We start from the raw sequence: 27,728 nt of genomic DNA, 5'->3' as shown, positions 1-27,728 counted from the left end.
AAAAATTACATTAAAATTGTCAATTTTACATTTCTTTTATTTTCTAAAGATAAAATTGGTCACTACAAAATAGTCCACGAAGCGATTACCTACACGATAAAATTTATTATGCATTCGTAATCGCAAAATATAATATGTACCTTAAGTTGTCCATACGACTATAACTTTAAACAATATCGATAACAATATACCAAAAATGAGTTAATATTTCGACAGAGAGATCGACCGCCTGCTCTGTGTCCACTGCGCCATCTGCATGCGCATAGCTCGAAGCCGCTACACGGTGAAGCGCGCAATGGAAATATTAAAACAATTTTGTTTCAACATTTCATCTCAACAAACAAGTATTTACAATAACGATACCTGTTTATACAAGATTCTCTTTATATGCTCATTAGAAAGACATAAATCATATCCGATTGACAATTGTGAACTATAGCAAATTGTGTGTATTATTAAAAACCTTACAGCTAACAATAGACAAATAGATAAACATTATTTAATCACAAAGCGATATCACGTAACGGCTTTTTTAATATTGCAAAATAGGGCCATAAAATTGAACAATTTAATGTAATCACTTCCTTAGATATAAACGTTCATTAATATAGGCCCTATCAATTATTATATAGAGATGACGTATTTAGCCCTTCTGTTAACGGGGGTGAGGAGAGCACAGCACGCACTATCACAGCATTCGACAAAGCCGACTGATGCCTCTAACCTTCTCATTTCCATGGCAGTAACTTATACATTACCAGATTAGAGACACTCGAAGCCCAGAAAGGGCTCATAATAAGGCCACAAACAAATTTCAATTCGAAGCGATGCCCTCTTCTTTACAACGTAACGTTTTGCGCATCATTCTATATTTTATAAGAAAAATTACGGACGCAAGAAACCTGTGCTTTGATAAAAGGACTAGTTCCTATATGACACCGTATTTATATAAAACCGTATAATATTCCATATTGCATAGTACCCAGTCAAGTAATCGAAGAATACCATATAGGAACTAGTTCCTTGGAATTTACCAGTGAGTAAATACTTGATACTATTTCAAATAAACTACAGCTAGAACGATAGAACTATCTAGAAGTTAGAGTTAAATTTGAAGCGAGATCGTTCACGTAAGCGTTTCCGTTTGCTGAAGCCTAAACGCTTATAGTAAGTGTAGAGTAGCGGACATAAGTCCTATTAATACTATGACTTAGGTATCAATATAGACTTAAAAGTTAGGACAAACATTGAAGATGAAAAGCGAAACTACCTACAGCTGTATTTAGACACGAAGCTATAACATTTTTTTTTTACTTTCATAAAATTAATTACGTGTTACTCATAACATTTTGTGCTTTATACAAAAAATATTTGTAATTAGTTATTGTTAAATGGTTAGATAAAAGAATTTCTAGAACAAAATATTAGTGACATCGTTAAAAGTTATAAAGGAACACATAACACAACGCGAATATTAACATAAAATATGGTGACGCAAAACAACGCTAGTTAAGCTGGGAAGCGACTAAAATTATAATTTGTACTATAGAAGAAAACACGAATTTAAATTCGAGCAAACGCCTTCAAACTCCCAAAAAGGCTATGATTAAGCCCCTTCCTTCTAATCTTATTTATTCAATGTGCAACCTAAACATTGCTTTGTCTCTTTCACTCTTACGTCAAATAGTCTTAAATGAAAGAGACAAAACAATACTTGGTTAAACATTGCCTATTTATTTTTACAAGTTACCTTCATCTTGAATTATACAATTCATAAAACAAAAAATGAAAAGTTTAATTTTAATATAAGTAAAATAAAAATAATTCCTTGTTACAAAATATAATAATTAAATAAAGTGTTCCATGTTCGTTTTTAATCATGGAAGACTATCTAGGTGGAATATTTCCAATGATATATATTTCAATATTCCTTATAATGGCGGACAAGTACCTAATTCATGATACAGAAATGATCTGTACAATAATAATTGTTTAGGACAATTTCTATAACAGTTTTTTTTTATTTATGATTTAAAACAAAACTGCTATAATAACGTGGTTAAACAAATAATATCATTCAAATTCACATGCAAAATATACATAGAAAACGTTTTTATACTGACGTAAAAACTTCCCATAATAAAAATTCAGAAAATATTTTTTTCATTAACATTACAATTGAAGAGGAATCGCCCAAAATATTGAAAATAAAAATATGATGGCAGAGATAAAATAAATTAGGATATATTTTTAATATTATGGATTAAATGAATAAGGTAAACAGTTATAGATAAGATCTTGATCTCGAAAGACTTGTCAGACAAAATATAACATATGTTTAAGATTCGTTTTATATAAAATTAGTGCATTTATATCAAACAAGCGAATGCTCATTCTAACCCCACTATGTCAAATTCCTATAGTGTAAACAGGCGTAGAGCATTCTTTCATTGTTCTTAGTGCGGCCGAAAAGATTCTATGCAATGTCCTAATACTGAACAATACTGAATACGAGTTTTCGTTTACACAAAAGATCACGAAAGAATGCTATTACTCTAGCTCGATGTTTGTTTGATGTAAATGCAAGACATTCGATCCTTTCTGGATATAAAATATTTTTATTGCCTTTTTTTCATACTTTAAGAGCTGGTAATTAGGACATTTTTGAATAACTTTGATCCTTACAGCGATATACATTAGATTATATGGTTCTTTAACACAGTTGTTCAACACTTGAAGTTGGTGAGCAAAAATACACTAGTATAATATAATATGTACTGAAAAGTGAAGTCAAAAGGTGGCCACAATATATCAAAACAATCTTATGCAGAGTAAAGTAACTTTACAATATGTTTGTTTTTTTGTCAATTGAATTTCAGTATATCCCGAACCAATGTATTTTAAAATTAGTTATTTTCCAACCTGTTTAAAACAAGGTATAACACAATCTCCATTCCCCTTTGGCAACAACCGAACAACTAAACCTAGTTTTGTCACACGATAACATTAAACTGCGTTTCAAAAGGACAATAGGTAATCGATGTTTTTCAATTTGCGCAGTTTACGATCGATTGCAGGCACGGAATCAAGGTTTGTGACTGAGGTGGGTATTAAATAATTTCAAAAAATATTTTTTCTTGTAGGGAATATTAAATTTGTCGTCTCATCCCTCCTCCCCCTTTTGGCATCTTGTTCATTACCTTTTATAATTATAGAGTACGCCGTAATATACTACTAAACGAGTTTATTGTACATTTGAGTAATTTAAATAAATTCGCACATGATAATAGATGGCAATTACGCAAATTCGTATTCCACCCACCTCTTCAACGACATATTATATCCAAATACTGCCAAAAACTTAATACCTACTTCAAAGTTGTTATTTAAAGTCGTCCTTATACATATTATATATGTTGTGTGTATAGTATGTATCATATATGGTACAGCGAATTCGTTCTTCTACGTATAGTTATAGAGTCCATTATCCAAATCACGTACACCTCGTCACAATTCACGCGTAGATTCCATCTGTATACGTCATAGTAATTTCGGTCTTTTGCCTTTAGAAATAGAGTCCATTATCCACCTACTTTACAACGTTCACAATTCACGCGTATAGTTCCAATCCGTTCTAGTTAGTCTATACCCATAAGCACTGTATCAATATTATACGGCACAGCGAATTCGTCTTTCTACACATAGAAATAGAGTCCATAATCCACCTACTTTACACCGAGTTAACAATTCACGCGTATAGTTCCAATCCGCCGTTCTAGTTATTCTATACCCATATCTATATTATACGGCACAGCGAAGTCTTCCTTCTGCACATAGCAATAGAGTTCATTATCCACCTTTACACCTTACACGCGTAGTTCTAGTTCTGTGTAGTGGTGCGTAGGTGCAAAGTGTTCGGTCGTCAAGGAGTGGCCTCTTCGGCTAGTTCGGAGCCGGGAGGAGCTGATCCTCGAGCTACTACGGACACTGAGCTGACTGTTAGTTCGAGAGGCTCGAGCCCTGGACACCTGCCCACGCTACATTCCATGTCCGTTCTGAAATAAGAATAGGACGGTAAGTAATATAATATATTTTTTTATTTGAATTTAGTTTAGTTACGTACGTTAAGATGTGTGATGTACAGGGAACACGTATAAATAACTCCAAGTCAAGCAGACAACTGTTTATTGTTAATTATCTTAGAACTACCTTCACGTGTACATATCATTATACCACAAGATGGTAGCATTGATTTTGGTTGTGTTAAGGAAACGATTTTCGATTATATTTAGGTGCGTAAAGTACGATTTTATGTGTATCAAGAGTGGTTGGTAAGCATAAACAATCAAATCTATGTACGATAACAATTTTATGAGAACTTAGGAGAAGTAGGGCACAGAAAATAATATTTATATAATTTCTTTTCTTTGACGTTTTTTGATAGACTATTAGAAATATGTATGAGTGTAAAAGCTACGTTTCTGTACCATGCAATGTACCATAGAATAATCTAAGGAAAAGGCCTCAGATTAGACTACATAGTATCACATTTTATTGGTTTACGTTTACAGACACCAAATCAAGTGACTCGCATACTCACAAAGCACTAGCCGTCGACACTTGCATCTTAGCGGTCTGCCACTCGCTCGACTCGATCGAGTCCAGTTGATCTAAATCCGACTGTGGTGGTGCTGGTGTGATTTCACACGAAACCGGTGACTCCAGGTTAATGAGAGTAGCTGTAGCCACTTCGCCCACTCGACTCGCTTCGTCCGTCGCGGAGCTAGTCGACTGGCTCGTGTCTCCTGACTTTTGGGTGTCTGTTCACGGTATACAGGAGTTAGTACTCAATACTGAGGCCCAGTTTTGTAATAATAATTAAAGTTTCTTGGATGTTAACACAAAATATATCACATTATACGGCTATAACATTTATAACATTTATCTAGAGAGTTATTCAATAATGTGATAATTAATTCTCCAGAAAATAAATTTGACCATCGCATTACAGGAATATAGAAGGTTCTTTCAGAACACATAACATTTTTTAATGTGCCAATACTTTTTTTTTTATTTCTATTAATCTAATTCAAAAACATTGTCGAAAATTACCAAAATTTCAAAGCACAACTAAAAAATCGCAACAAAACAAGCGATCAAAACACAAAGCAAGGGGGGACAGAACTAAAAAACATATAAAGCAATAACCTGTTGCATGCATATAGGTCAGCCACTTCTTGACCGGGCGCGCTTCGAGCGCGTTGAGCACGCTGCCCTTCAGCGCGTCTGTAACGTGCACGTGTTACTGTACAACCGAGTCTAAACGTGTGAAACGTGTAATGTACGTGTAATAACATGTATTTTACATGTGGATGGCACAGTACGAACGATAAAAAAAATAAAATATTTATTAGCAAATTTTACATATTCGGTTCACAATTTTACTCTGTTTTCTGAACTAGGTTATTATTACCTGTGTCTCAGAAAACAGTGCCTTCCCTTATGAGTTCATACAAATATTTTTAAATACATAAAAAGAATAGTTTTCAGATCGATTACAATTAAAGAATGAAAAAATACTATTATACTTAACTACAATACGCGTAACATATTTTGAAACCAACATGGGAAAACAAAGGCGCACAGTACTCGTTCACTTTGATTTCGTGTACCGTCCACACGGTTTGCTCAAAATAATATGACATTACATGTTACACACGTCTGGACTCGGATCAGCTCGCATGCACATACTACGTATAGTACGTCACGTAAAAAGAACGCTGGATGAAAGTTATGGGGGTGTGTTTACGCATGGATCGAGTTTTGCACGAAAGTTATGTGCCGATTATTTTATTTTTGAACTAGGCTCGCGATTTATTGTTATTCTTATACCACGTCATAACACCAAATAGACCGATAAATCGCTAATGCGCAGCTTAACCGTCAGCGTTCTTTTTACATGACGCGACCTGTAGCGGTCTAAGTCCTGACTAGTGTTTAGCCGTGTCTTACGACGGATATGTAAGGTTGCACAGCAGTAGGGAAAACAGCTATATTTAAATTGAGAACGTATTTGATTTGTCTGAAGCCAAAATCGGCACAGAGATTATTATTGAATTTTGCCTAGAAAACTCAAATTTACTTTTCCATTTACTTTTCCTTTAAAACTGTATAGATTGCAATCGAAAACTATTAATACAGCAAAGCAAAAAGGCTTTTTACTAAAAAAAAATAATAACAAGAAAATAAAAACCAATGATTATTTATAGCAAATGAAGACAAATTGTATAAATTATCATTTTTCAGACGGCGCGGGCGTCATGTTTCAGTTTTCTTCTTCTATAAATGAAATTTGCCCGTTTTCTAAAATTACTGTTAGACGACGCCGCTTATAAAATGCTAAACAATACAATTTACCTTCTCAGTTTTTGTAAGTAAATATAAAAATAATTTTTTTGTAAATTTTAATAAAACCTTATTTTTTGTAACTTAAAAAAATCACATTTTTTGTAAATTTTTGTAAAACCTTACCTTGTTTATGCCTATGGTCACAGCAAGAAGGGTGTGGCGGGTGCGGTTTGAGCGGTTTCACACGCACTCGGTAGAACTTCGAGCCACGTGGCATTTGAAAACGATTGCCACTCTATAACAAAAAATGCTTAATTCTAAGAAATAAAATTATGTTTTTTTTTTTTTATTATCCGATGGAAATTCTGAAAATATTTTGGAATCTACTCTTTGAATTCAATTAAAAGCAACGTAGTGACTAAATAGAAATCGAACCTGATTGTTTCAGAAAATAATACAAACTTGGTACAAAATTAATACTTAGTAAAAGTAAAGCCAACTATTACCTTTTTAGCATAACAAAACTCTTTAGATTCGACGGTGGCGATGGCATATAGCCGCCTCTCTCTCTCATTCTTGACGTGTATACTGAGGTCTAATGCGGCGAGGCAGTCGCTATGCACGAAGTACATTATTGATGCTTCCTGAAATATAAACCGGAATACATTAAATAAACATTACGTTCCCAATTCAATTAAAACCATTCAATTCTTATTAAAAATGACAAAAAATTATCAAATAAAACACAAGAAGGCGCATTAGACCGGCAATTATTCCAGACCTAACACGCATCTACAGAAATATAAAGTGAGTGAATAAAATTATAATTATAGTCTTCAATCCGAATAAATATGATCAATCTAGAACTTCTTACAATATAAGATTTTTTCTTTTTTAATCCCAATATACACTAGACAGTACACCATTACTAGACTAGCATAACTTTCAGATAGGCCGGGAGATATCGCGCGATATCTATAACCGCCATACTGTTACAAATGACCCAAAATTTTGTGTCAGTATCTCCCGGCCTAAGACTAGCGTTCTTAAACTAAAAGTAGACTAATCTCACCTGTAGCACAGTATAATTCAAATGAGCTGGGTCCCACAGCAAGAGGACTGTGTGTCCGGGCAAACAAGACGAGAGGCTGAGCGCACCAGCGGACAGCCCCACGGGCGTGTGACAGCGCGTGCGTGCCCGCTTGCCTTCCTCTTTTTTTGGCGATGACGATCTTTAATAGAGAAATGTGTTTTAATATTTTTTTATATAGGTAAAAGAGCACGAGACGGCATTAGGCGAAAGACACAGATTATATTTTTTATAGTGATATATATATCACTATAAAAAATATAATCTGTGTCTTAGTGTTATATAGAGTGAGTTTTATCGATCGCAGTTAATTATTATTTTTTGTTTTCAATCTCTTTTTTGTTTAAAAATATTGAAGTTCAAAGAAAGACGGCGATATATTAACGTATAACACTTAATAAGCCACTTTATAACCCACTGGTGACATAAAGAAATCTAATTTATATCCTGGTTCTGTATTTTATACAATTATAATAATGTGCAGCTTTTATAACTTTTGAATATATGTATATCTAACTTTATTATATTATTAATTATACCTATGCGTCACATGCTTAAAATACAATACTCTTTGTTAACGAGACAATAATATTCACGTCTCATGCATATGCTATACATATCACTGAACTCTATAACCCTTGTACTATGGCCTTATTTACGCAGCTAGTAATGGGCCAGAAACAAATAGTATTCTTATGTTTACAGCGGTGCTGTGAACATGTGTTTGCGTTACATTTTTTGTGTCGCTTTAAGCGCTATATGTAATGATTTAGTCGAGAAATTATGTACCTTTCTTGTTTGCACTTTCCTAGTCAAATTGTTACTTATTTTTAATTTTAGAACTAAGGTTTACAATAGACATTTTAAACCTTTTAAATATGTACATATTTACTTTGCCTTTTGAATGGAACTGATCGTGTAAATATTATAATAATATAACTTATTCTTTATTCAGGATAAATATGAATTTAAGTAATGGAAGACTAAAATGTGTATAATATTACCATAACATTTAAATTTCAAGAAAATAAGATAATTGTGGAAAGGCTTATAGACCGGGAGATACTGACACAAAATTTCGAGTCATTTGTAACAAGGATGGCGGTTCTACAGGGGTCTTAGTACGCAATGACAAAAAGAAAAACGATGGTGTGAACGCTGGTACCGGTGGCTTAGTCGCGTGGGCGTTTGTCGAACTCGTCGGAAAAATAGCGAAAGTCAAACGATTTGTAACACAAAAATTTTAGAATTTACCGATAGCCCATAAAAAAGAAGTAGGCGGTAGTGTCATGCCATACTTTTCCGGTGTGACTTCCAGCCCGCCTTACCGACGCGAATGTGTTGATTTAAATAAAACAATTATTCAACCTTTTGTACCAGGCTAACTTTTGCACAGGTAACTATCGTCGTGCAGCCATTTACGAAAATCGCCATGCCATACTTTTCGGACGATTCCAAATGGTCGCCATACCGCCGAAAATCTGCAAAAAATTTTTATTTCGCCAAACTTTTTGTACCAGTATTGCATTTGGATTTTTGGAGAGTATTTGATAAAATGTGACCATTATTATATTTGCCATACTTCTAGTAGGGGGAAAAAGTGCTGTCATACTTGAAAACTTAATTTATTATTAATTTATATAAGTGAAGATTTCCAACACATAGATCTTTGAAATTTTGTATTTATATTTGTTGATCCTCAAACTTACAGGAAAAATAAGTGCCATACTGTTACAAATCGTTTGACTTTCGCTATTTTCCGACGAGTTCGACTAACGCCCACGCGACTAAGCCACCGGTACCAGCGTTCACACCATCGTTTTTCTTTTTGTCATTGCGTACTAAGACCCCTGTAGAACCGCCATCCTGTTACAAATGACTCGAAATTTTGTGTCAGTATCTCCCGGTCTATTAATGAAAAAGGTTAATATGATATTAGGTTAGACTTAAAAAAAGTAATAATAAATAGTAAAAAAATATATTAAGGATACGATATGGGACAAAAACAAAGAGAAAACATTGGAAGACTCGTGTTTTATTTTCCAAAAAAAATGATAACTTATTTCAAATATACACATCCAAAAATTTGTTATTGATTAATTATAAAGACAGCTGAATAAGTGAAATAAACATTTTCAATTCCAAAAGAAACATGTAAATATACCTACTTAAAACTATAAAAAAAAACACAAAAAAAAATAGGATTACATCACTATGTAAAAACATCACCTCACATAATTAAACGCGTTAAAATAATTTTAAAAATATTTGTATCATACTTATCTTTAATTACCTACTGTAAACTCTTCTCTTTTGTTACCTCTCTTTGTATATTTTCGTTAAAACATCATAAGAATGAAGGGTCAAAACAAGGTCAAAAGGATATACGAGTAGAGTCATACGTGATATTCAAGCTATTATTGATTAGAGTTAAATGTAATATGTGACATCATGTAAGTAAATAATATTATGGCATAGTCATTTTTAAAAACAAATATGCTTAAATAGAGCGTGTGTGCCGAGCACACGTGTCAGAAGTGAAACTTCTTTGGCTAGATTAAGATACCAAAATCGTCGCAGCTTACTCCATAAGGTGACGGTATTGCATTTACTCTCAACGCGCCAAAAGAAGTTTCACTTCAATACAATAGTGCTCTAAAGCCATGTATTCATGCTAAACATATTGAGCAACAATTGATGAACACGATATTGTTGGAAACTTTGTTTAAATGATGTATGTTGCGTTCCTTGGTTGAGAAAAATAAATTAACATCGTAAAGCAAATGTTTATCATGAATATAACTTTAATTCAAATTACAATCATATTAGTTAAGTGTTCATACAATCATCAATAAATTATATTGCACAATTATTTTTAAATAATGGCTGTTTGTTATCTGTGATAATTCTGTATTGTATGTAATGTGAGGATTGCTATAGCTTAATAAAAAAAAGGTACTAAATTGCACATTGAATTGTAAGCAAGCGTGACACATTATACAATAAGCAACGTGTTAAATGTATGTTTACAAAAAAAATATAACAAATAGAAAAAATATACTATTAAATACCTTCACTACAAAGTCAATGGAATATTATAACATGGAAAAGGTTAAAAATATTCTATAAAAATGGACTGTTGATTCTGAATCCATTTTGTGGTATTCGAAAAACAAACAAACAATTTTACATGATACATACTAAAAGTACAAATAAAATGCAAATAAATGCAAAAACTTTGAAAATTATTATTTATATGCTAAGGTTTTGTGATCAGTCTTTTTTTGTGATTGTTTAATATCGATATGTTAAATATAAAAAAAAATATTACATAAACAATACTTAGTATTGTTTTTGAGCATGGACGTCAGTTGTAAAGGATTAACAAAAATGTATAATTGTTAAAAAAATTAAACCTAATCACGAATGCACGCAGTGTCAAAGTTAAAATGGTATGAAAAAGAATTTAAATGGTCATATTAAAAAAAATCAGGTGCACAACATACAAAAACGAACCATAAACATAAAATAAAGATTACAAACTAAGTAAATAACAATCCCCTAACCATTTAAGTAGGTACTATAAACAACTAGACTCACAATCTCATTGAAATTAGCGCCTTATTTCGTTGTCGTAATGGTCAAAGTCTATTGCTTCGTTCATTAGAAAACTCTGCCTAATATAAGTTTGGGCAGACTTTCTCTTAGGACAATTTCTAAACGTTATTGTCAGTCTAGTTGATAATTGTACCGCAATGTCCGTAACACAACCAATCCAAGTGCAAAAAAGTGGACAAAAATGTACCGATCTACAATATTTGCGGCTATTGGTTGCATGAACCTCACCTGCCATCGCTATCATCCTCTCTACTTTTCTCCCCTTCGTCTGATCTCTTTTCTAACTCTTTCTTGAGATCTGCCACTTGTTGTTGCAAGAGCGCTTTCTCGTTTTCCAGGGTCGCAAACTGTAACCATTTTTTAATTAATAAAATTTATCAAAGAGAACTATGCCAAATGCATTCAAAATATGTGTCCATCATCAAATAAACAAAAAATATGGCCTTAGATATTACCCAAATAACGTTTAGCTTTCACTTAATGCATTTCGAAAACAGGTAAATAGTTTTTAATTCTATAAAACAGACAACACAAAACAGTAAAATGCCTGTTCTCTTTATAATATGATTGTAAATAAACATGTCTTAATAATTTTAACCCACAAACCTGTGTTTTGAGCAGGCTATCATAATCATTAGTCTCCGGGTCGGTGAGCTGTTGTATGGTATCTCGATATTTACTGCATTCACGTGTTAGCGCTTGTTCGCGTTCTCTAAGCAATTCTAGCTGTCGATCTTTTTCTATTAGCAAGCGGCGGGTCACGTCGTTTATTGTTACCTTATATAAAAAAACGGACTATTACAATTTATCGTAGAATTGAAATTTAGTGATAAAATAAGACTGTTTCTGAGATGTGCTAGCCAATACGATATTAACGGTGAGTTGTTTCAAAATCCAATATAGAACATAGAATGATAATAATGAATAATAACATCACTTAATTTTGAATCAAGTATACGCAAACATACTAAAAACTTTGTGTTAAGTCTATTATTTAGCTAAAGAAATGTTTTTAACAAAATTTTGTACAGATGTTATTTGAATATCTGACCCTGACTAAGCTACTCTTTCGACGCAATTTTACCTATAACATACCTGTTTCTCAGCTTCATACTTCGCTTTGAGCAATGCAATCTCAGCGTTCAACTTCTGTTCCCACTCGACCTTACACTTCTCAACCGTATCTTTGATCGCTTGATCCTTTTCCACCTCAGCATTTTCCTTGGTCTGCATCACGATTGCGTTGTGATGACTTATTTCTATAACGTCTGTGCGCTCTATTTTCTCAAGACTCGACTCTGATGGCGATCTATCCATGTTATTTGTTAGGGCTACAAGTCGGAACCTGTAAGAGGACACAAAATTATCTTTACAAAAGAAAGAATTTTAAGATTATTTAATTTTAAAATATCCAGCTTCATAACTTATGGCAATTCATAATTCAAAATGAAGGGAAACTTACCTTGACCGCATCGATTCTATTTCCGCTTTGTATTCAAGATGCATTTTTTCCTGTACTTCCTTTATTTCTTTAGCCTTCTGGACTTCAGCATCTTCAAATTTCTTTTCAAACTCTTTAATTTCTTCACGCGTCTGTTCCAGCAAATCCTTTGTACTCTTGTGCTCAGTTTCCAACCTTTCTATGTCCTTTTGGTGTTGATTTTTCAACTCTTCCTTTTCCCTTTTTAAAGTTTCAATCAGCTCATCTTTTTCACTGAGCGTCGCTTTCATATCGCTCAATTCTAATTCGTGATCCACCATTAACCTCTGTTTTTCTTCCCTAAATCTTATTTGTGTTTCTTCATTACTCTGGCTCCAAGCTTCAGTTATTTCTAAACATTTTTCTTGCATGAACCGATTCTGTTCATCCATATCGTTTTTTAGTTTCGTTAACTCCTCTTTAATTAAAACGATATTTACTTTACACAAAGTACATAGTTTTATTAAGAAATCTTGTAATTTTTCGATGTTTATTTTATGCGTGTCCATGTTGTCCTAAAATTTAAAAGTTAATCTTCATCATGGAATAATGTCAATTTTTATCAAATAAATTTATGGCATCCACACTACTTAATCTAATTAAACTACAATAAATAAAGCATATAATTAAGTAAATCATATTATATTAAACTATTCTATATATCATGGGGCCGACGAAGACAGGAGCAACAAAAATAAAAATAACTACAATTTGTAATTTAAAAAATCCACTCAGATATTATTACTTCGTGTTTAAAGGAACATATAACAATAAATAAATAAACAATGAAATACGTCTGTAAGATGATCATAGTAATACTTAGTACATTATAAAAATAAACGGCACAGAACTAAACTATAATTCGATATAGAAGACTACAACGGCATTCATTTACATATTTTAACTTATTCACCATCTCTTAACTACGTAAAATGGTCCTTCGAGGCGGATCAATGCACACATAATTCGTAAAAATAGTTTATAATTCCCACTACAATCACAAAACTCAAAAAAAAAACTTTAAAACAAAACAAAAATTAAAAATAAACTCTAATTCACAATATCTGAGCGGGAACCGTGTACACTAGAGCACCTGTCGTCCGCGGCCCCACTCGAGGCTGGCGGCGAGCGACTCGTCGATGTAAAACTCAGAGTTGACGAACCCCTCACTAGCCAGTACCTCGGTCACTGTGCCCGCGCTCGCCGTGTCCGGGACGCACGTGGTCGACGTGTCCGTGCGCGGGACGGGTTGACCGGACAGCTTCTCGAAATCGGCGTCCGATTCGAAGTCCCTGCGATGATGGTAAATTTATAATGAAAACGGTTTTTATTTAACTTATTTTATTTGATAACAAAATACTATTAATTTCAATGTAATTGTTGTATTTTAAAGGAATAATTTCTAGAAATATGACGAAATCCAATTACATTTTGATAAAGCGCGTTTTTGTCGCTGTCGATTAGACATGTATATTTTATTTTATTTGAGATACATTTTTAAGTTAAATTTAATCCGGTTACATTCAAATTCCTTTTTTTTTGCCACAATTTTTTTTGTTTTAGTATACGAATGTCCTACCTGTCAAGATCCACTTGTACGTTCGCATCTCTATCTCCGTGCTCAGAAGTCGATAACCTGAAAGTAACACAAAATAGTAATATTATACATAATCTATCAAAATAATGAAGAACATATTATATTTTAAGTTAAAATATTCTCTCAGACCTTTGTTGAAAGAATTTCACCGTGGCATCCATATCATATTTGGGAACATCCTTCGCAAGTTCTGGGAATGCGTTTGCCACGAATTCAACATCTTCACTCGTTAGTTTCGGCAATTTCGAGTCAAATGTAGGGGGCGCTTGTGTCGCAAACGTTGGTGGCAAATCCGTCATACCGGGGAACAAACTCTTGAGGAAGTGGCCTTCGAAAAGCGTATTGAAATCTTGACGTCTACTAACTTCTTCTTCGTGTATTTTCAACAACTTCTCCGCTAGATCTGTCGCCCACTGAAATTAATGTTTGAGATTAGATATTTTTGTATCAACAAAGACACAATCGAATAGGATTCAAGTAGGGAATGCAATCCCGACTCGAGATTGCAAATTCGGGATCCCGCGGGATTAGAAATATCAATCCCGCGGGATCCCGGAATTTTCGAGATCCCGTCTAATTTAAAAAAATGTTGAATTCAGATGACTGAAAAAGCTAATAACTGCTTGTTTGTGATAGGGGGCCATCCATAAATTACGTCACGCGAATTTTAGATCTTTTCAACCCCCTCCTTGCCACAGGTTGTCACATTTTTAGTACCCCGTCCCCCCTAATGTGACGTCACACATTTTTCAAACTTATGCATGTATCTAAAAATAATCAAAAGAAAACAGTTATTTTCATTGTTCACTTATTTTTACTTATTAAATAATCTTAAATAATCGTAAATTTTAGTGTCCCACTTGCATTACAACATGACTTTAGGAATTAAATGTTGTTGCGTAAGAGATAATCTTATAGCGAGAGTGCGAAATTATTAATAAACTAGCGGTCCGCCCCGGCTTCGCCCGTGGTATATATTTACGTTTTCTCTACATAAAAACCATCCTCGTACTTCAAGGAATATAATAAAAAAAGAATTATCGTAATCGGTCAGCCGTTCTCGAGTTATGCGCTTACCAACACATTTTGCGATTCATTTTTATATCTTATATATAAAAATGAATCGCAAAATGTGTTGGTAAGCGCATAACTCGAGAACGGCTGAACCGATTTCGATAATTCTTTTTTTATTATATTCCTTGAAGTACGAGGATGGTTTTTATGTAGAGAAAACGTAAATATGTACCACGGGCGAAGCCGGGGCGGACCGCTAGTATAAGATATATATAGGTAGGTAGATTAAAAATTTTCTGTTCAAAGTTTTTTGATCACGTAAAATTTCGTTTCGTTTTATTATGTCACGTCACAAAGCCCTGCCCCTTGTCACATTATGTCACATAAAGATGATACCCTCCCCTCCTATTTACGTGTGGCGTAATTTATGGATGGCCCCTAGTGAGGTTAATTAAAATAACATATTACTTCGAAAGAAAATAAAAACCTTTATTCTTTAATCTTACCAAATAAATAATAATCAGGTTGTAAGGAAATTAACGTAGGTAAATTAGGTAATCAAAACGCTATATAATAAGCTTATTTCAAGGGAATTAGGAAAAATTAGGAAAAATTGAAAAGCTTGCGCCCCGAGTGGTTGTGTGTTGCGTCGCTGACCACTGCCGCCCAATCCCGTCAATCTCGAACGGGATCTCGTCATATGATGCGTCGGGATTGATCCCGAAAAAAGACACGAGATCTCGCGAGATCGGGATCCCGCGGGATCGGGATTGCATTCCCTAGATTCAAGATGTAATCTTTTGCATTTTCAGCGGTGTAGTTTTTGTTTTGCATTTCCCCTTTCATGACTTGTAAGGTCTTCGGCGACTTCGCAGTATACAGTACTGCCCCAGGGGTATGACTCGTGAGGTATTTAGCGACTCATTGGCAGAACACGGTACTATATATACGATACGCTTGAGCTATAGCCACGAGGTTTAAACAGTCAGGCACAGTCTCCTAAACTGTGCCTCAACTAACTAAACAGGGCGATTCGTCCTCACAATGACCCGCTCATATTCACGGGCGGCGCCAGATACTTGTTGAAGAGGACGAATCGTCCTGAACAACATTCCCCACACCGTGAGAGGAACCATGCTGCTGCTTCTAAATAAAAAAAATGGTTGTCTGTAAAGTCGGTTTACTGACGATAGTTGAACGTGACAACGTCTGATTGTGCTTCTTTGTCACTCGTTCCGCGTTCTCAGAGCGAGGTAACGCCGCATGAGTTATGTTTTTTCGTGCGTGCAGCCGGCTTTATCGAATTATAAGACGTTGTCACGTCAATAATATATGTATGTTTATAGGCCATCTGGTTTCCATAACACAAGCGAAAGCTTAGTATGGGATCAGATCGTGCCGTGTGTGAAAATTGTCCTAAAATATTGATTTTTTTTTATTGATTTTTTTTTTATAGCCAGCAGTGACCTGCAGGTGCGCGTGCGAGAAGGTCCGGCGGCGCGCCACCTCGTGCACGGCGCGCACGAACACGTGCGGCGCGCGGTGCAGCTGCCACACGATGCTGAAGTACCGCGACAGCCGGTTGAGGCACTGGAACGAGAGCATCGCGTGCGCGTCCTGCACCGACATCGAGTTCTCGATGCGCAGTACCGCCCTGGAACGAACGAAATCATTCAAACATGGGAAATAATACGTGACTGGGTAAATATTATTAGGTAAATAAAGTGACACTTTACTTTTAATGATAGTTTTTCATTAAGTGATATTCACATTTTTAAATTTCAACTGAAAATTAAGTGACTGTTTTTATTAATTTTATTACAATAAAATTAAAAACGGAGTAAAATAGAAAAACTCACTCTAATCGCGCCTTTAAAACTTGTGACAACTCATCCTTTGATTTGGCAATCCTCCGGATGATATCTACAATTTTCTGATGACCGACTAAAAGTTTTTCGAGTTGGCAACAATGTGATTGTACTAATGTTGGCAGGACTGTTGGATCACAGGCGGAATTAAGGCGATCACGACACTAAAAGTATAATAAAAAATATTACAATAAGATATAATATTTTGAAGATAAACATTAAACATATATTTTCTTACTTGTATGATAGAAGTGGCTTGATCCCGTTGGTCCTTTTCAAGCTTTTTAACATCGTTCAACAGTTGATCGAGGCCGTATAAGCGATCCTCGATGCCTTTTATTTGCTTTAACCCGTGCATATTGGCATATTCCAAGATTTGATATAATTGGGCTTCACGCTCTTTCAGTGGTTCTGCATCGATCTGACAACATAGAAAAATCATGTTAAAATTATTTGGTACAGAAAATTTATGCATACTATTTGTATTGGCTTTTTGTAAAGAAGAGCGATTTTTTTTCAGTTAAGTAATATTTGGATTACAAAGAGTAAAATCAATAAATTCAAGAAAAGATAAGAGAAATATGAGAATGTCAATTCACGAATCCATAGCAATATTTTGACTTCTCCGTTTACAATAAATAAATGTGAATGTCTTATAAAGTGCGGAATATTTTCGACAGTAGATATGCATTATAACTGTGTGTATTTTATAGTTAATAAATAATAATGTAAAAATCTTAAAACATCCATTAAAATATTTATAGACCTGTTAAAATATAAAGAATGTAAAAGCGTAAACATTGTCATAATCAAAACACCCATATCTCGTAAATCCAATGTGTCTACTGTATACTGTAAACAAATTTAATGTATTTGCATTATGAATGGAGCGTACCACGCTCGAAACACGTGATTTTATTTATATTCGCAAATTGCGTTAACCTTAAAACACAATTTGATAATAGGTTTCTTATGCGATAACATTAGTTATACGACTTTTAATAGTTTTCTATGTCGTAGTCCAGTACATACATTATTTATACCTTAAACAATACCTATCTAAAACATGCTTATAGAAATGAACTTTAGTCAACGATTAATTGACGATAAATTGTCCTTCCTTCTGCATTAATTGTATCTGCCTATAATTGTACAACAACATAAATTTTTATTATGTAGGTATATCAATTTCCTTGCTACTCAGAAAAACTAAATAGCATATTTTTGAATTAATATGATTTTACTTTTACCAAATTTAGTTTAATTAAGAAAACGTTTAAGCCGCAGTATCTCAGAATCTATAAATTTACCCACTGCACCCTACTTCAAAATACTTCATTCCTTAAAATTCAATTTTAAATTTTACCTAACACATACAGCTCCTACAATTCCATTTAAACTACTCTACCAGCTATTCCAAGTATACTTACCAAAGCCAAAGCCTTCTGGCAGTAATCCAGTATATCCTGCAGCGAGGCCTTATTCCCTTGTGCTAATATCCAATGTAACAACGTGGGTTCCTCTTTACTCTCAACAGAGGGCGCTTTGAAAGTGACTCCTTCGTCTGATTCTTCGATCTGATGACTCTCTGCGGGAACTTCATCGTGGCTACCTGATGCGTTCTTTTGATCGAACACTGAGGTAATATATTATTATTTAGATTTGAAGAAATTATGGAAAAAGACTGGGTAAAGACTTGCCGATACTGAGTTACATAGTCTAATATGTAAAAATGGAGAGATAGAGAAAATTGTAATAAGCTAAAAGTCGTAACAGCAGTCAAAAATACCAAGTTTGTTCAAAAGAAGAGAAGATGTACGTTTTCTTAAAAAGGACCATGCTATAAAGAATCAAAACAAACAAGAAACAAAACATAAGAATGCAACACAAATATTAAATGTAAGGAAAACAATATAAATATCAGCTGAGAAAAATCAGATATATGTATCATGAACTAAAGCTTACGCTTCGGAATGCACCTTCACATTCTTACTAAATAAGGCATACATACAGAAACACATTAAAGCGTAAAATATTTTAATAGTTACAAATAAAGGTATTTTATAGTTTGTTGCTTTGAGACTAGATTAAAAAACATAAACAATATTATAACCACGATATAAATTAAATATAATACGCAGTAATTATGAGAATTCCTTCATTATGACTTATACATTGTTATTACGCATTGCTGTGGCTAATAATCCTAATCCACATTTTATTGAACACAACTAATAAGGAATTATTTATCAAGTTGATGCACATAAAATTCGTGAAGATTTAGTATTCGTGTGAATTCAAGTGGAATAATTTGAGCTATACAATAAAGTAAAAGAAACAATAATACATTAATCTATCTAATCTAGAATGATATTGACTAGAAATATATTGATTTTATTCCAAAATGTATTCATGAATTGCAATTATAATTAATTGCAATACAGTAAATTATCAATTATTTGTAAGCAAGCAATACAAAATGGACAATTTTTGATTAACATGTTTTTATTAAACAAGTCTAGGTTATAAACAGTTTTAAAACAATAAACAACACATCAGATATAATGAGTCAGCATTTTAATTGCTTTCCTTCTATCCATGAAATGTAACTTCATATTAATGCAACATAATATTATTATGATAAAGATAATTTCATTTACTGTATATATAATTTTAATGGATAAAATTTGTGCATAGGTACTAAAAAGCATAAATAGTAAAAAAACTCATAAACAAAATTGGATCTGAAAAAACTACCAAAGCCACAATTCAAGCTTTGACTGTTGCTTAATCATTAAAGCAACTACTGTTCTATAAAATATTGGAAACAAAACAAAAAATCACGACTATTAAATACCAACCATTGATTTTATTATAGTAACATAATACAAACTTACCATCCTCATCAGAAAGCTTAAAGACTCCAACACCGAAATCCTGTGCCGTTCTATTCTCAGAACTAGTGTCCGATCTTTGTTGGCTGCCATAGTGATGACCTTCAAAATCGGTCTCCTCAAAGACATCGAAAGCAGAGAAACGATGTGCTTCAGCGTGCAATTGCAGCGCCGATAATATTGGAATCTTGCCCAGTGATTCAAGCACTTCGTTCAAACTGTAATAAGACATTATTTTATTGTAGGAACTTTATTATATTACTTTATTTTAAGGCTTCTTTAGAACAACAGTCTACCTTGCCCCTTAAGATATTGGTTATTACAAATTTGAGAACAGATTATAAAAACATTGATTTTAATGAAGATTAATGAAGATCATATAACAAATAGAATGGGTCAATCATTCCGAATCCAAAACCTTTAAGTTACTCATTTATAAATTGAAAATATTAAAGGTTAATGGTAACTCTATTTTTTGCAAAAGAGAAATTTTTTATATAAAAGAAACTGTACTTACGTATTTAGCATTTCATGATACTCCTCCTTTTTAATTCGATGTTTTTTAAATGACTCTTTGAAACTTCGCGACCTTTCGCAAAATTCGTTGAATATATCTTCTAAATTCGCTACAACAGCTGCCCAGCCCTAATTTAGATAAATAAAATTATTTTAAACATTTATGATTAACACATACTACTAAACCAGTAAAAAAAGTAAAGTAAATATGTATTTGAGCTCATCAAAACAATTTCAATAAACAATGTCAATTATTCATAGGCACACACCTGATGCTGCAAATGCTGTTCATGTACCAGCTGTTCACAACTCCTCGATACCTCATGAGCGAGGTCACTAAACTGCTTAGCGAGTGACGCACATGACATAACAGTGTTAACATTCGGCTGCATAGAGCAACAGACCTCCACCGACTTCCTGAGTTCAGCTACTGACTTTCCATCAAAGGCACTTGAGTCGCTACGAAACTCCCCTGTACTCAATTCTACGATAGGACTGAGATCTCCACACACTAGAAAAAAGGATCAGATATAAATTCTTGGTTACCATGTGCATCTAGAATTGAAAGTAAGTGGCTTTGTTACGCTGTGGTGATTAAAAAAAAGTCTCCATCTAGCAGGACACAGAAGGTTGATTGTTTACTAGACGGTAAAATAATTGATTACGGAAAAAAATTATAGTGGCCCATATCAACAAAGACACCAAAAATAATCTATTCCATAATTACACTATATCCATCTTAATGCTTTTTAATATAAAGATAACACAGCATTTATAAAGTAGTAGAATTAAATTTGATTACTCATTAAACTTAATACAGTGATTACATTTAGATAAGTGCCGACACAATTTTGGTAAATATAGTATGTATTTATGTCATGGTCAGTCATTGACTTGTTTGAGATGCTCTACTATAAACTGAGAATTTATTTAAATCAATGATTAAAAATCAAGGAAAGTGTTTTGCACTTTTGGCTTCCTGTTTCAAAATTTATAAAATACTAGCTTTCCACCCGCAGCTTCGCCCGCGCAGTCAAAGAAAAACCCGCATAGTTCCCGTTCCCGTGGGATTTCCAGGATAAAACCTATCCTATTTCCCGGGATAAAAAGTAGCCTGTGTCCTTTCTCGGATATCAAAATATCTCTATACCAAATTTCATGCAAATTGGTTCAGTAGTTAAGGCGTGATTGAGTAACAGACAGACAGACAGAGTTACTTTCGCATTTATAATATTAGTATGGATTAATCAATTCATTATTCTTGAATATAAAGCAGCTAAAATAGGTCATTGAAATGAAATCATACTCTTAGCACCTGTATCACAAGAACCATTTGAAAAGATCAAACAGTAAAAATAAAACAGAGAAGTTTTTTATATACCAAATAAAATTAGTAATGCTTTGATTATTTTAAAACTAATGTATTTACTATTTAGCATATTCTTATAATTAATTTCCAGCATTTGTTAAACTTAATTGTAAACTCTTATAGTTTTCTTTGTCAGTATATATAATTGAGTATTATTTTTATTAGGAAAAAATTTATATGACAAAATGAAATACTTACTAGATTGCTTTATATGACTTTCTTTTACTGAAGGTTTACTAAACATATAAATAGGATTGGTATCAGTCCCAGCGCTGTATGATGACACCATATGGTCAGACTGCAATACTTCACCGCCACTTACAAGAAGCACTAGCGAATGTGCTGGTATCTTTGTCTTTCTTTCTATGGCTGCTTTTAAACTAGCAACACTGAAAAAAAGTATAACATTAGAAGTTCTTAATTTGAATTTTAACTCAATGTACATAGACTAAAGAGTATGAAATATACCTTTGCAGTGTGAGATTCATATCATATGTGGTCATTAAACCAGCATCAACGTGGAATACATACAACATGGTGATATATTTATTGTTACAGCTCTTTAAATTAAACAGTTACTTCTTCTGTGGAGTCTCTTCACTCATTCCATGGCTGCAAGAAAATGTAAAAGAAACACCAGTATAGCAGATATTTATTAATTACTGTTATCAATGTCTTAAATACAATATATTAAACTGTTCATGTTCATTACCTACTATTTAAAACTATTTGAATAAAAAGGTATAAAAGTTTAATCCATTCTTGATAAATAATTTAAAAATAGGTTGGTATATGATAGTTAATCACTCTAATAAACTACTAAATAATATTAGTAAATGACAAACAAATCACTCTTCTATTATATAATGACTTGCATTTCAAAATGTACATTTATTTAAAAGTACTATATTGAAATATAAGGTCAATAATATAGTCATTTCTGAGTGTAAGTCCTAGAAAGACATCATTATTATTTCAAATCTGCAAAATAAACAAATAAAATTAATGTTTTACAAAACCAGAGCATAAAAAATTAATTAAGTCAACGGCAAACTATATAATTACGAATTATAAACATAACGAAGCAAATCTATTACTGACTAAAAAAAATTGAACGTAAAAACGTTTTAAAAACAAAGATTCGACACTTACACAAATACTTTTGATAGCCATCTGATTCTATTTTGATAATCATTACAGCACTAATCTATTTTGCACTAAACACACTTTTTCATTTTGAAACACCATTGTTTCCACAAGAGGCAAGAACTCTTGAAAAATTTGCTTGTTCAATTTACAAGTACAATTTCCATATCCCTTTATTCATAACACCACCATTGCATTATTCTAGACGACAGACGTAAACTAAACTCAGCTGACAGCTATGTATTATTGCCATATCAAATAGCAAAAATCAAGAGCATAGAGCACATTAATTATATATTTACTCCTTTACTCCACATATTTTACTCTCAATAATATTACGTACCATAATTAATTCGTAGGTATGTAATATACCTACGAATTAATTATGGCTATACGAAATTTGTTTCTTACATAACTTTGAAAAAAAATATATTTAAGTACATAAATCATACCAACAGTATAAAAATTAAAATGAAAACGAAAAGTCAAAAGAGTAAAGCTACTTAAGACAAATAATTGATTATTAATGAATATTACACAAACAATGAAGCGGAATTTTCAGGGTATTCTCAATTAATAATACGTTTCTCACGGTTTCTCATCACTTACAACAACTTTTGAGGGTATTTAAATTAAATAATACTGGCAGCATTATTTTCGGCGCTGTCAGCGTAAATGTAAAGACATTTAAAGGTAGCGGGACTCGTTTCGTGGGAGAGACTCTAAATTCCCGCTGTGTTCCCGCATTTATGGCAGAAATAACAGAATTTGGCCACAGTGAGATCGGGATTGGATGGACCTATCATAAATGAAGCATTGAATTTAAAATATATATTTTCAAATCATTTATTGCATAACAACATTTTTACATACCTACATATTAGCAACCTTAAGCAGGTATTGCAATTTGCAACACAAAAGGACCAGTGCAAACTTAGCACCCCATCAATGGAATTTTGGGTCGAAAATGACCTTGATCGTTAGGTCCCCGTTAGGTCCTTTAAGGTCCCACAATTTTTTCGTTAGGTCCCCTAAATAGTTTTTTTTTAAATAATTTTTTAAATTTTAGGTATAAAAAAAATGCACTTTAGCACCCCATCCATAGAATTTTGGGTCAAAAATGACCTCAATCGATAGGTCTCCGTTAGGTCCTATAAGGTCCCACAGTTTTTTCGTTAGGTCCCCTTTAGTTTTTTTTTAAATATTTTTTTTTTAATTTTAGGTATAAAAAAGTTACACTTTAGCACCCCATCCATAGCAAAATTGGCAAATTTTATCAAAATCGTATTCTTTACCGTTAGGTCCGTATGGGCTCATCATTGAAATTGTTGAATTATTTATTTTATTAAAATTATAAAATAATAAAAACCTGCGCATGCGCCTTAGAGCATTAAGGCATGCGCACATCATACATAAACAGCGCGAAATTTAAAATGGTATCGTTTCATTTATTAAATAAATCTATTGTTCTGAGAGTGCTTATTTATTAAAAACCTACTTTTCAACCTAGAATTAAAATAACCTGGTATTAGTGTCAATCTATGGTGTCAATATATTTTTTGTAGCGGCCACAGGGCCACACTACGGTCGAGGTATAGATTCGGAAAGAATAACATGCAACAAATCATTAATTTGATTCGGGATGACCTTCGCGTGGACACTCGAGGGGGCGGTATTCCAGTGGAACTGCAAGTGATGGCAGTTATTCGATATTGGGGCCGGCATGAGGTAGATGTGACTTGTGCTCTAGTTTTGGATATATACAATAGAAAAGCCTGTATAACGATCTATTACATTACAGATCCAAGAAGATTGTGCTGACATTCACAGAATGAGTCAACAGACACTTTCCCGTTTGTCCCGAAATGTTGCTATTGCGTTAGCTTCTAAAAGTTCGCGTTATATTAATATGCCGTCGAACTCAACCGAGGAAGCCAAAGCAATTAGGAAATTTGAGGCCATAATATGCGGGATGAAGCGTATCATTGGTGCAATAGATTGCACTCATATTAAGATACGCAAAGTGAGTGGAGAGGCTGGACAGTACTATGTTAATAGGAAGGGACATTACTCCATTAACACTCAAGTATGAACATTGTACAATAACATTTTAGTTTGATCATAGTGTATTTAAAGTAATAAATTTTCATTGTTATGTGTGCTATTATGTGTTTCTAATTTATAATAATATTGATGACAATAATTACAGGTAGTATGTGACTCTGACCTTAAAATCTGCGATATTGTGTGTCACTGGAGAGGAAGTACACATGATTCCCGCATATATAGAGAAAGCTCAATAAAGCGGAGGTTTGAGGAGAATGAATTTCATGGGAAGCTGATTGGAGATAGCGGGTATCCTTGTACTTCGCATCTTCTAACACCAATATTAAGACCAAGGACACAGGCAGAAGAAAGGTACAACCTGAGTCACATACGAACGAGGAATACTGTAGAGCGTTGCTTTGGGGTGTGGAAGCAAAGATTCCGCATACTCAACGAAACAATGCGAGGGTCTCTGCAAGTGATCAAGACCACTATTGTTGCTTGTGCAGTTTTGCACAATTTAGCAATACTCTTTAATGAGTCTATTTTAAATCAAGGTATTTGTGCAAACTAATATGTAAACAAAGTATATTTAATAATGCCAATACATAAAAAATAAGCATATTTTAATTCTTTATTTTGTATTTTTCTAGATCCTTCAGGCCTTGAAAATCAATTATTAATCGATCCAACTATCCCTGATAATATAGAAGATGAAGACGAAAATATAAACAGGGCCATTTATATTGAAACTTATTTTAATCAATAAAAACCATATTTTATTATTTTTCAAAATTTTTTTTTTTTAAATATTCCTCCTCTAATGCAAGTATTTGGAGCTTCTTCTCGTGAAGCTCCCTCTCTTGTTCTATTCTTAATAGGTGAAGCTCCCTCTCTTGCTCTATTCTTAATAGATGCAACTCTTGTTGTTGCTTCATTAATTCCTCCCTGCTTTTTTTTGCAAGGAGGAATAATTGATGCTCGTAATTGGAATTTGATTTCCCACTGTAAAAATAACATAAACATTAAACATTATTTCACATAAATCACAGCTGAACAATAAGCACAGGAAATTTCATGAAATTCTATTTTCAACATTACATACTTACGTTTTTTTTGGTTTAGCTTTGAAAATATGATGTGTAGGATTTATACGTGGCAATTCAGTGGAGAAATTTGGCAATTCAGGCTAAAAATAAAAAAATAATAATTATTTTAAAATAATATAAATTTTATTTATAATACTGATATTTTTGTATAACATAACTGATAAAAATATTATACAAATTATTATATAATATGATTACCTATGCATGTGCAGTGCTTTCATCATTTTCATTCAATTTCAATGTATCATCAGCAGACTCCTTAGTAACTTCCTATAAATATATAAAATATAATTACTCAATCTCACAATAAAAAACTATATATGCATAGCGCTATTATCCCTTAATGGATATTCCAAATTAAGGAATAATAGCAGTAGAAAATGTAAAAAATATAAACCTGTTGGCCATGTGTTGCATCGCTATCGAAAGGATTGTTATCAACCACAAACTCATTAGGAAGAGCTGCTATAAGCTCTTGATCTTCAGGCGGAGGACTTGGTGGCGGAGGTCCCCCGCCTGTCATGTTTCTTGCCGTTCTAAATTTGTGTTCCGAAGCCTTAGCTTTCTTCAAATTCCTCCACTGATTTTGTATTTGGCTTAAGTCCCTTTTATGGAGTGAAATGATATTATAACTGAAATATAAATACAATAATAATGTTATTACACTGTAACAATTTATTAAATACAAGAAACTGTTAGAATAAGTAAAACTAAAATAACCAAGACAAAACATCTTCCCATGCAAGTTTTTTTGCTGTATTTGTATTAGTCGACGTATCCTTATTCTCTAATATAATATGTGCTCGCTCGAGCACTAATTATTTTCGAAGCACTTTCTAAAGAGCAATATATATTTATTAATAAGCATTAAAACATGTAAGGAAATAAGTACATTCTATTAGATTTCTTGTGTACATTACGTACCTTATCCTCCTCACTCCAATTCGTCGAACGAGAACGTTTATTGATCATTGAACTCATTTTAAATTAAAACTGAATTTGAATTTATCAAAAATCTCAAATCTGTACAAACTCCGAGCTCCGAGTGTACAAATGTTTGAAATTTGAAAGTTATCAATATCCTGTCAGTTAAACGTCATACAAAATAAAGTCTACCATTCATATTTGTCAAAAAGTACATTTTTAGTCAAGTTTTACGTGAATAGCGGGTTTTATTTCGATAATGTTACTAGAAAAAAATACATATATTGACGTAACTTAGTTGAGAGACTGCTGAGATAGGTTTATAAGTACCTAAGATTATTTTAATCATTGTTTAAGGAGTTGAGAGTTATTTAACTGAGAGGTGTTTATGCAACAGATCAGTCAGTTTTTATAAGTAAGGCTGGTAATTTTTTACGACATCACATTAGAAACCTCAAAAATAGCAGTACTTCTCCACTATTTAATGGATGTTATTATACATATAAACCTTCCTCTTGAATCACTCTATCTATTAAAAGAAACTGCATCAAAATCCGTTGCGTAGTTTCAAAGATTTAAGCGTACAAAGGGACATAGGGACAGAGAAAGCGACTTTGTTTTATACTATGTATAATATAATAATGATAGTGATAGTAGTACAGTAAGGAAACGCCTTTGATGTCGCGCGATGCCGCCGCCAGCGTAGGTA

At 33.1% G+C, this 27,728-nt stretch overlaps 1 protein-coding gene and 1 long non-coding RNA gene across 5 annotated transcripts; both read right to left on the bottom strand.

Annotated features, from left to right (window-relative positions):
* Positions 1 to 3: 3 nt before the first annotated feature.
* On the bottom strand, positions 4 to 23,168 carry Atg17 (autophagy-related 17). 3 transcript variants are annotated; one of them, XM_089706819.1, is made up of 23 exons: positions 22,947 to 23,167; positions 22,263 to 22,406; positions 21,993 to 22,183; positions 20,695 to 20,936; positions 20,427 to 20,554; positions 19,913 to 20,127; positions 18,446 to 18,651; positions 17,254 to 17,436; positions 17,007 to 17,179; positions 16,615 to 16,801; positions 14,263 to 14,546; positions 14,116 to 14,172; positions 13,630 to 13,828; positions 12,519 to 13,051; positions 12,152 to 12,401; positions 11,663 to 11,833; positions 11,285 to 11,403; positions 7,421 to 7,580; positions 6,855 to 6,992; positions 6,532 to 6,643; positions 5,209 to 5,286; positions 4,601 to 4,820; positions 5 to 4,055 (listed from the first exon to the last, which is right to left on the bottom strand). In XM_089706819.1, the coding sequence occupies exons 2-23, from the start codon at positions 22,328 to 22,330 to the stop codon at positions 3,923 to 3,925; spliced, it is 4,047 nt and encodes a 1,348-aa protein (XP_089562945.1). In that variant the 5' UTR covers positions 22,331 to 22,406; positions 22,947 to 23,167; the 3' UTR covers positions 5 to 3,922. The 3 variants fall into 3 exon arrangements, with proteins under 3 accessions (XP_089562953.1, XP_089562945.1, XP_089562961.1); XM_089706835.1 differs by having other exon boundaries at positions 7 to 4,055; positions 13,717 to 13,828; XM_089706827.1 differs by lacking the exon at positions 5,209 to 5,286 and having other exon boundaries at positions 4 to 4,055; positions 22,947 to 23,168.
* A 2,595-nt stretch (positions 23,169 to 25,763) lies between these two features.
* LOC149490652 (uncharacterized) lies at positions 25,764 to 27,133 on the bottom strand. Of its 2 annotated transcripts, none has more exons than XR_016317061.1 (5): positions 27,020 to 27,133; positions 26,493 to 26,727; positions 26,294 to 26,365; positions 26,096 to 26,175; positions 25,764 to 25,991 (listed from the first exon to the last, which is right to left on the bottom strand). It is a non-coding gene; the product is annotated as an uncharacterized LOC149490652 (long non-coding RNA). The 2 variants fall into 2 exon arrangements; XR_016317062.1 differs by lacking the exon at positions 27,020 to 27,133 and adding an exon at positions 26,816 to 26,998.
* Between the last annotated feature and the right edge of the window lie 595 nt (positions 27,134 to 27,728).

The sequence above is a fragment of the Colias philodice genome, chromosome 2 (assembly GCF_061535455.1).
Source record: "Colias philodice isolate Cphi_HAF_F1 chromosome 2, ilColPhil1 Martin Lab GWU primary, whole genome shotgun sequence".
Classification (NCBI taxonomy): domain Eukaryota; kingdom Metazoa; phylum Arthropoda; class Insecta; order Lepidoptera; family Pieridae; genus Colias; species Colias philodice.
The sequence above is the reverse complement of the archived record's forward strand: the minus strand, read 5'-3'. Positions and strand labels throughout refer to the sequence as shown.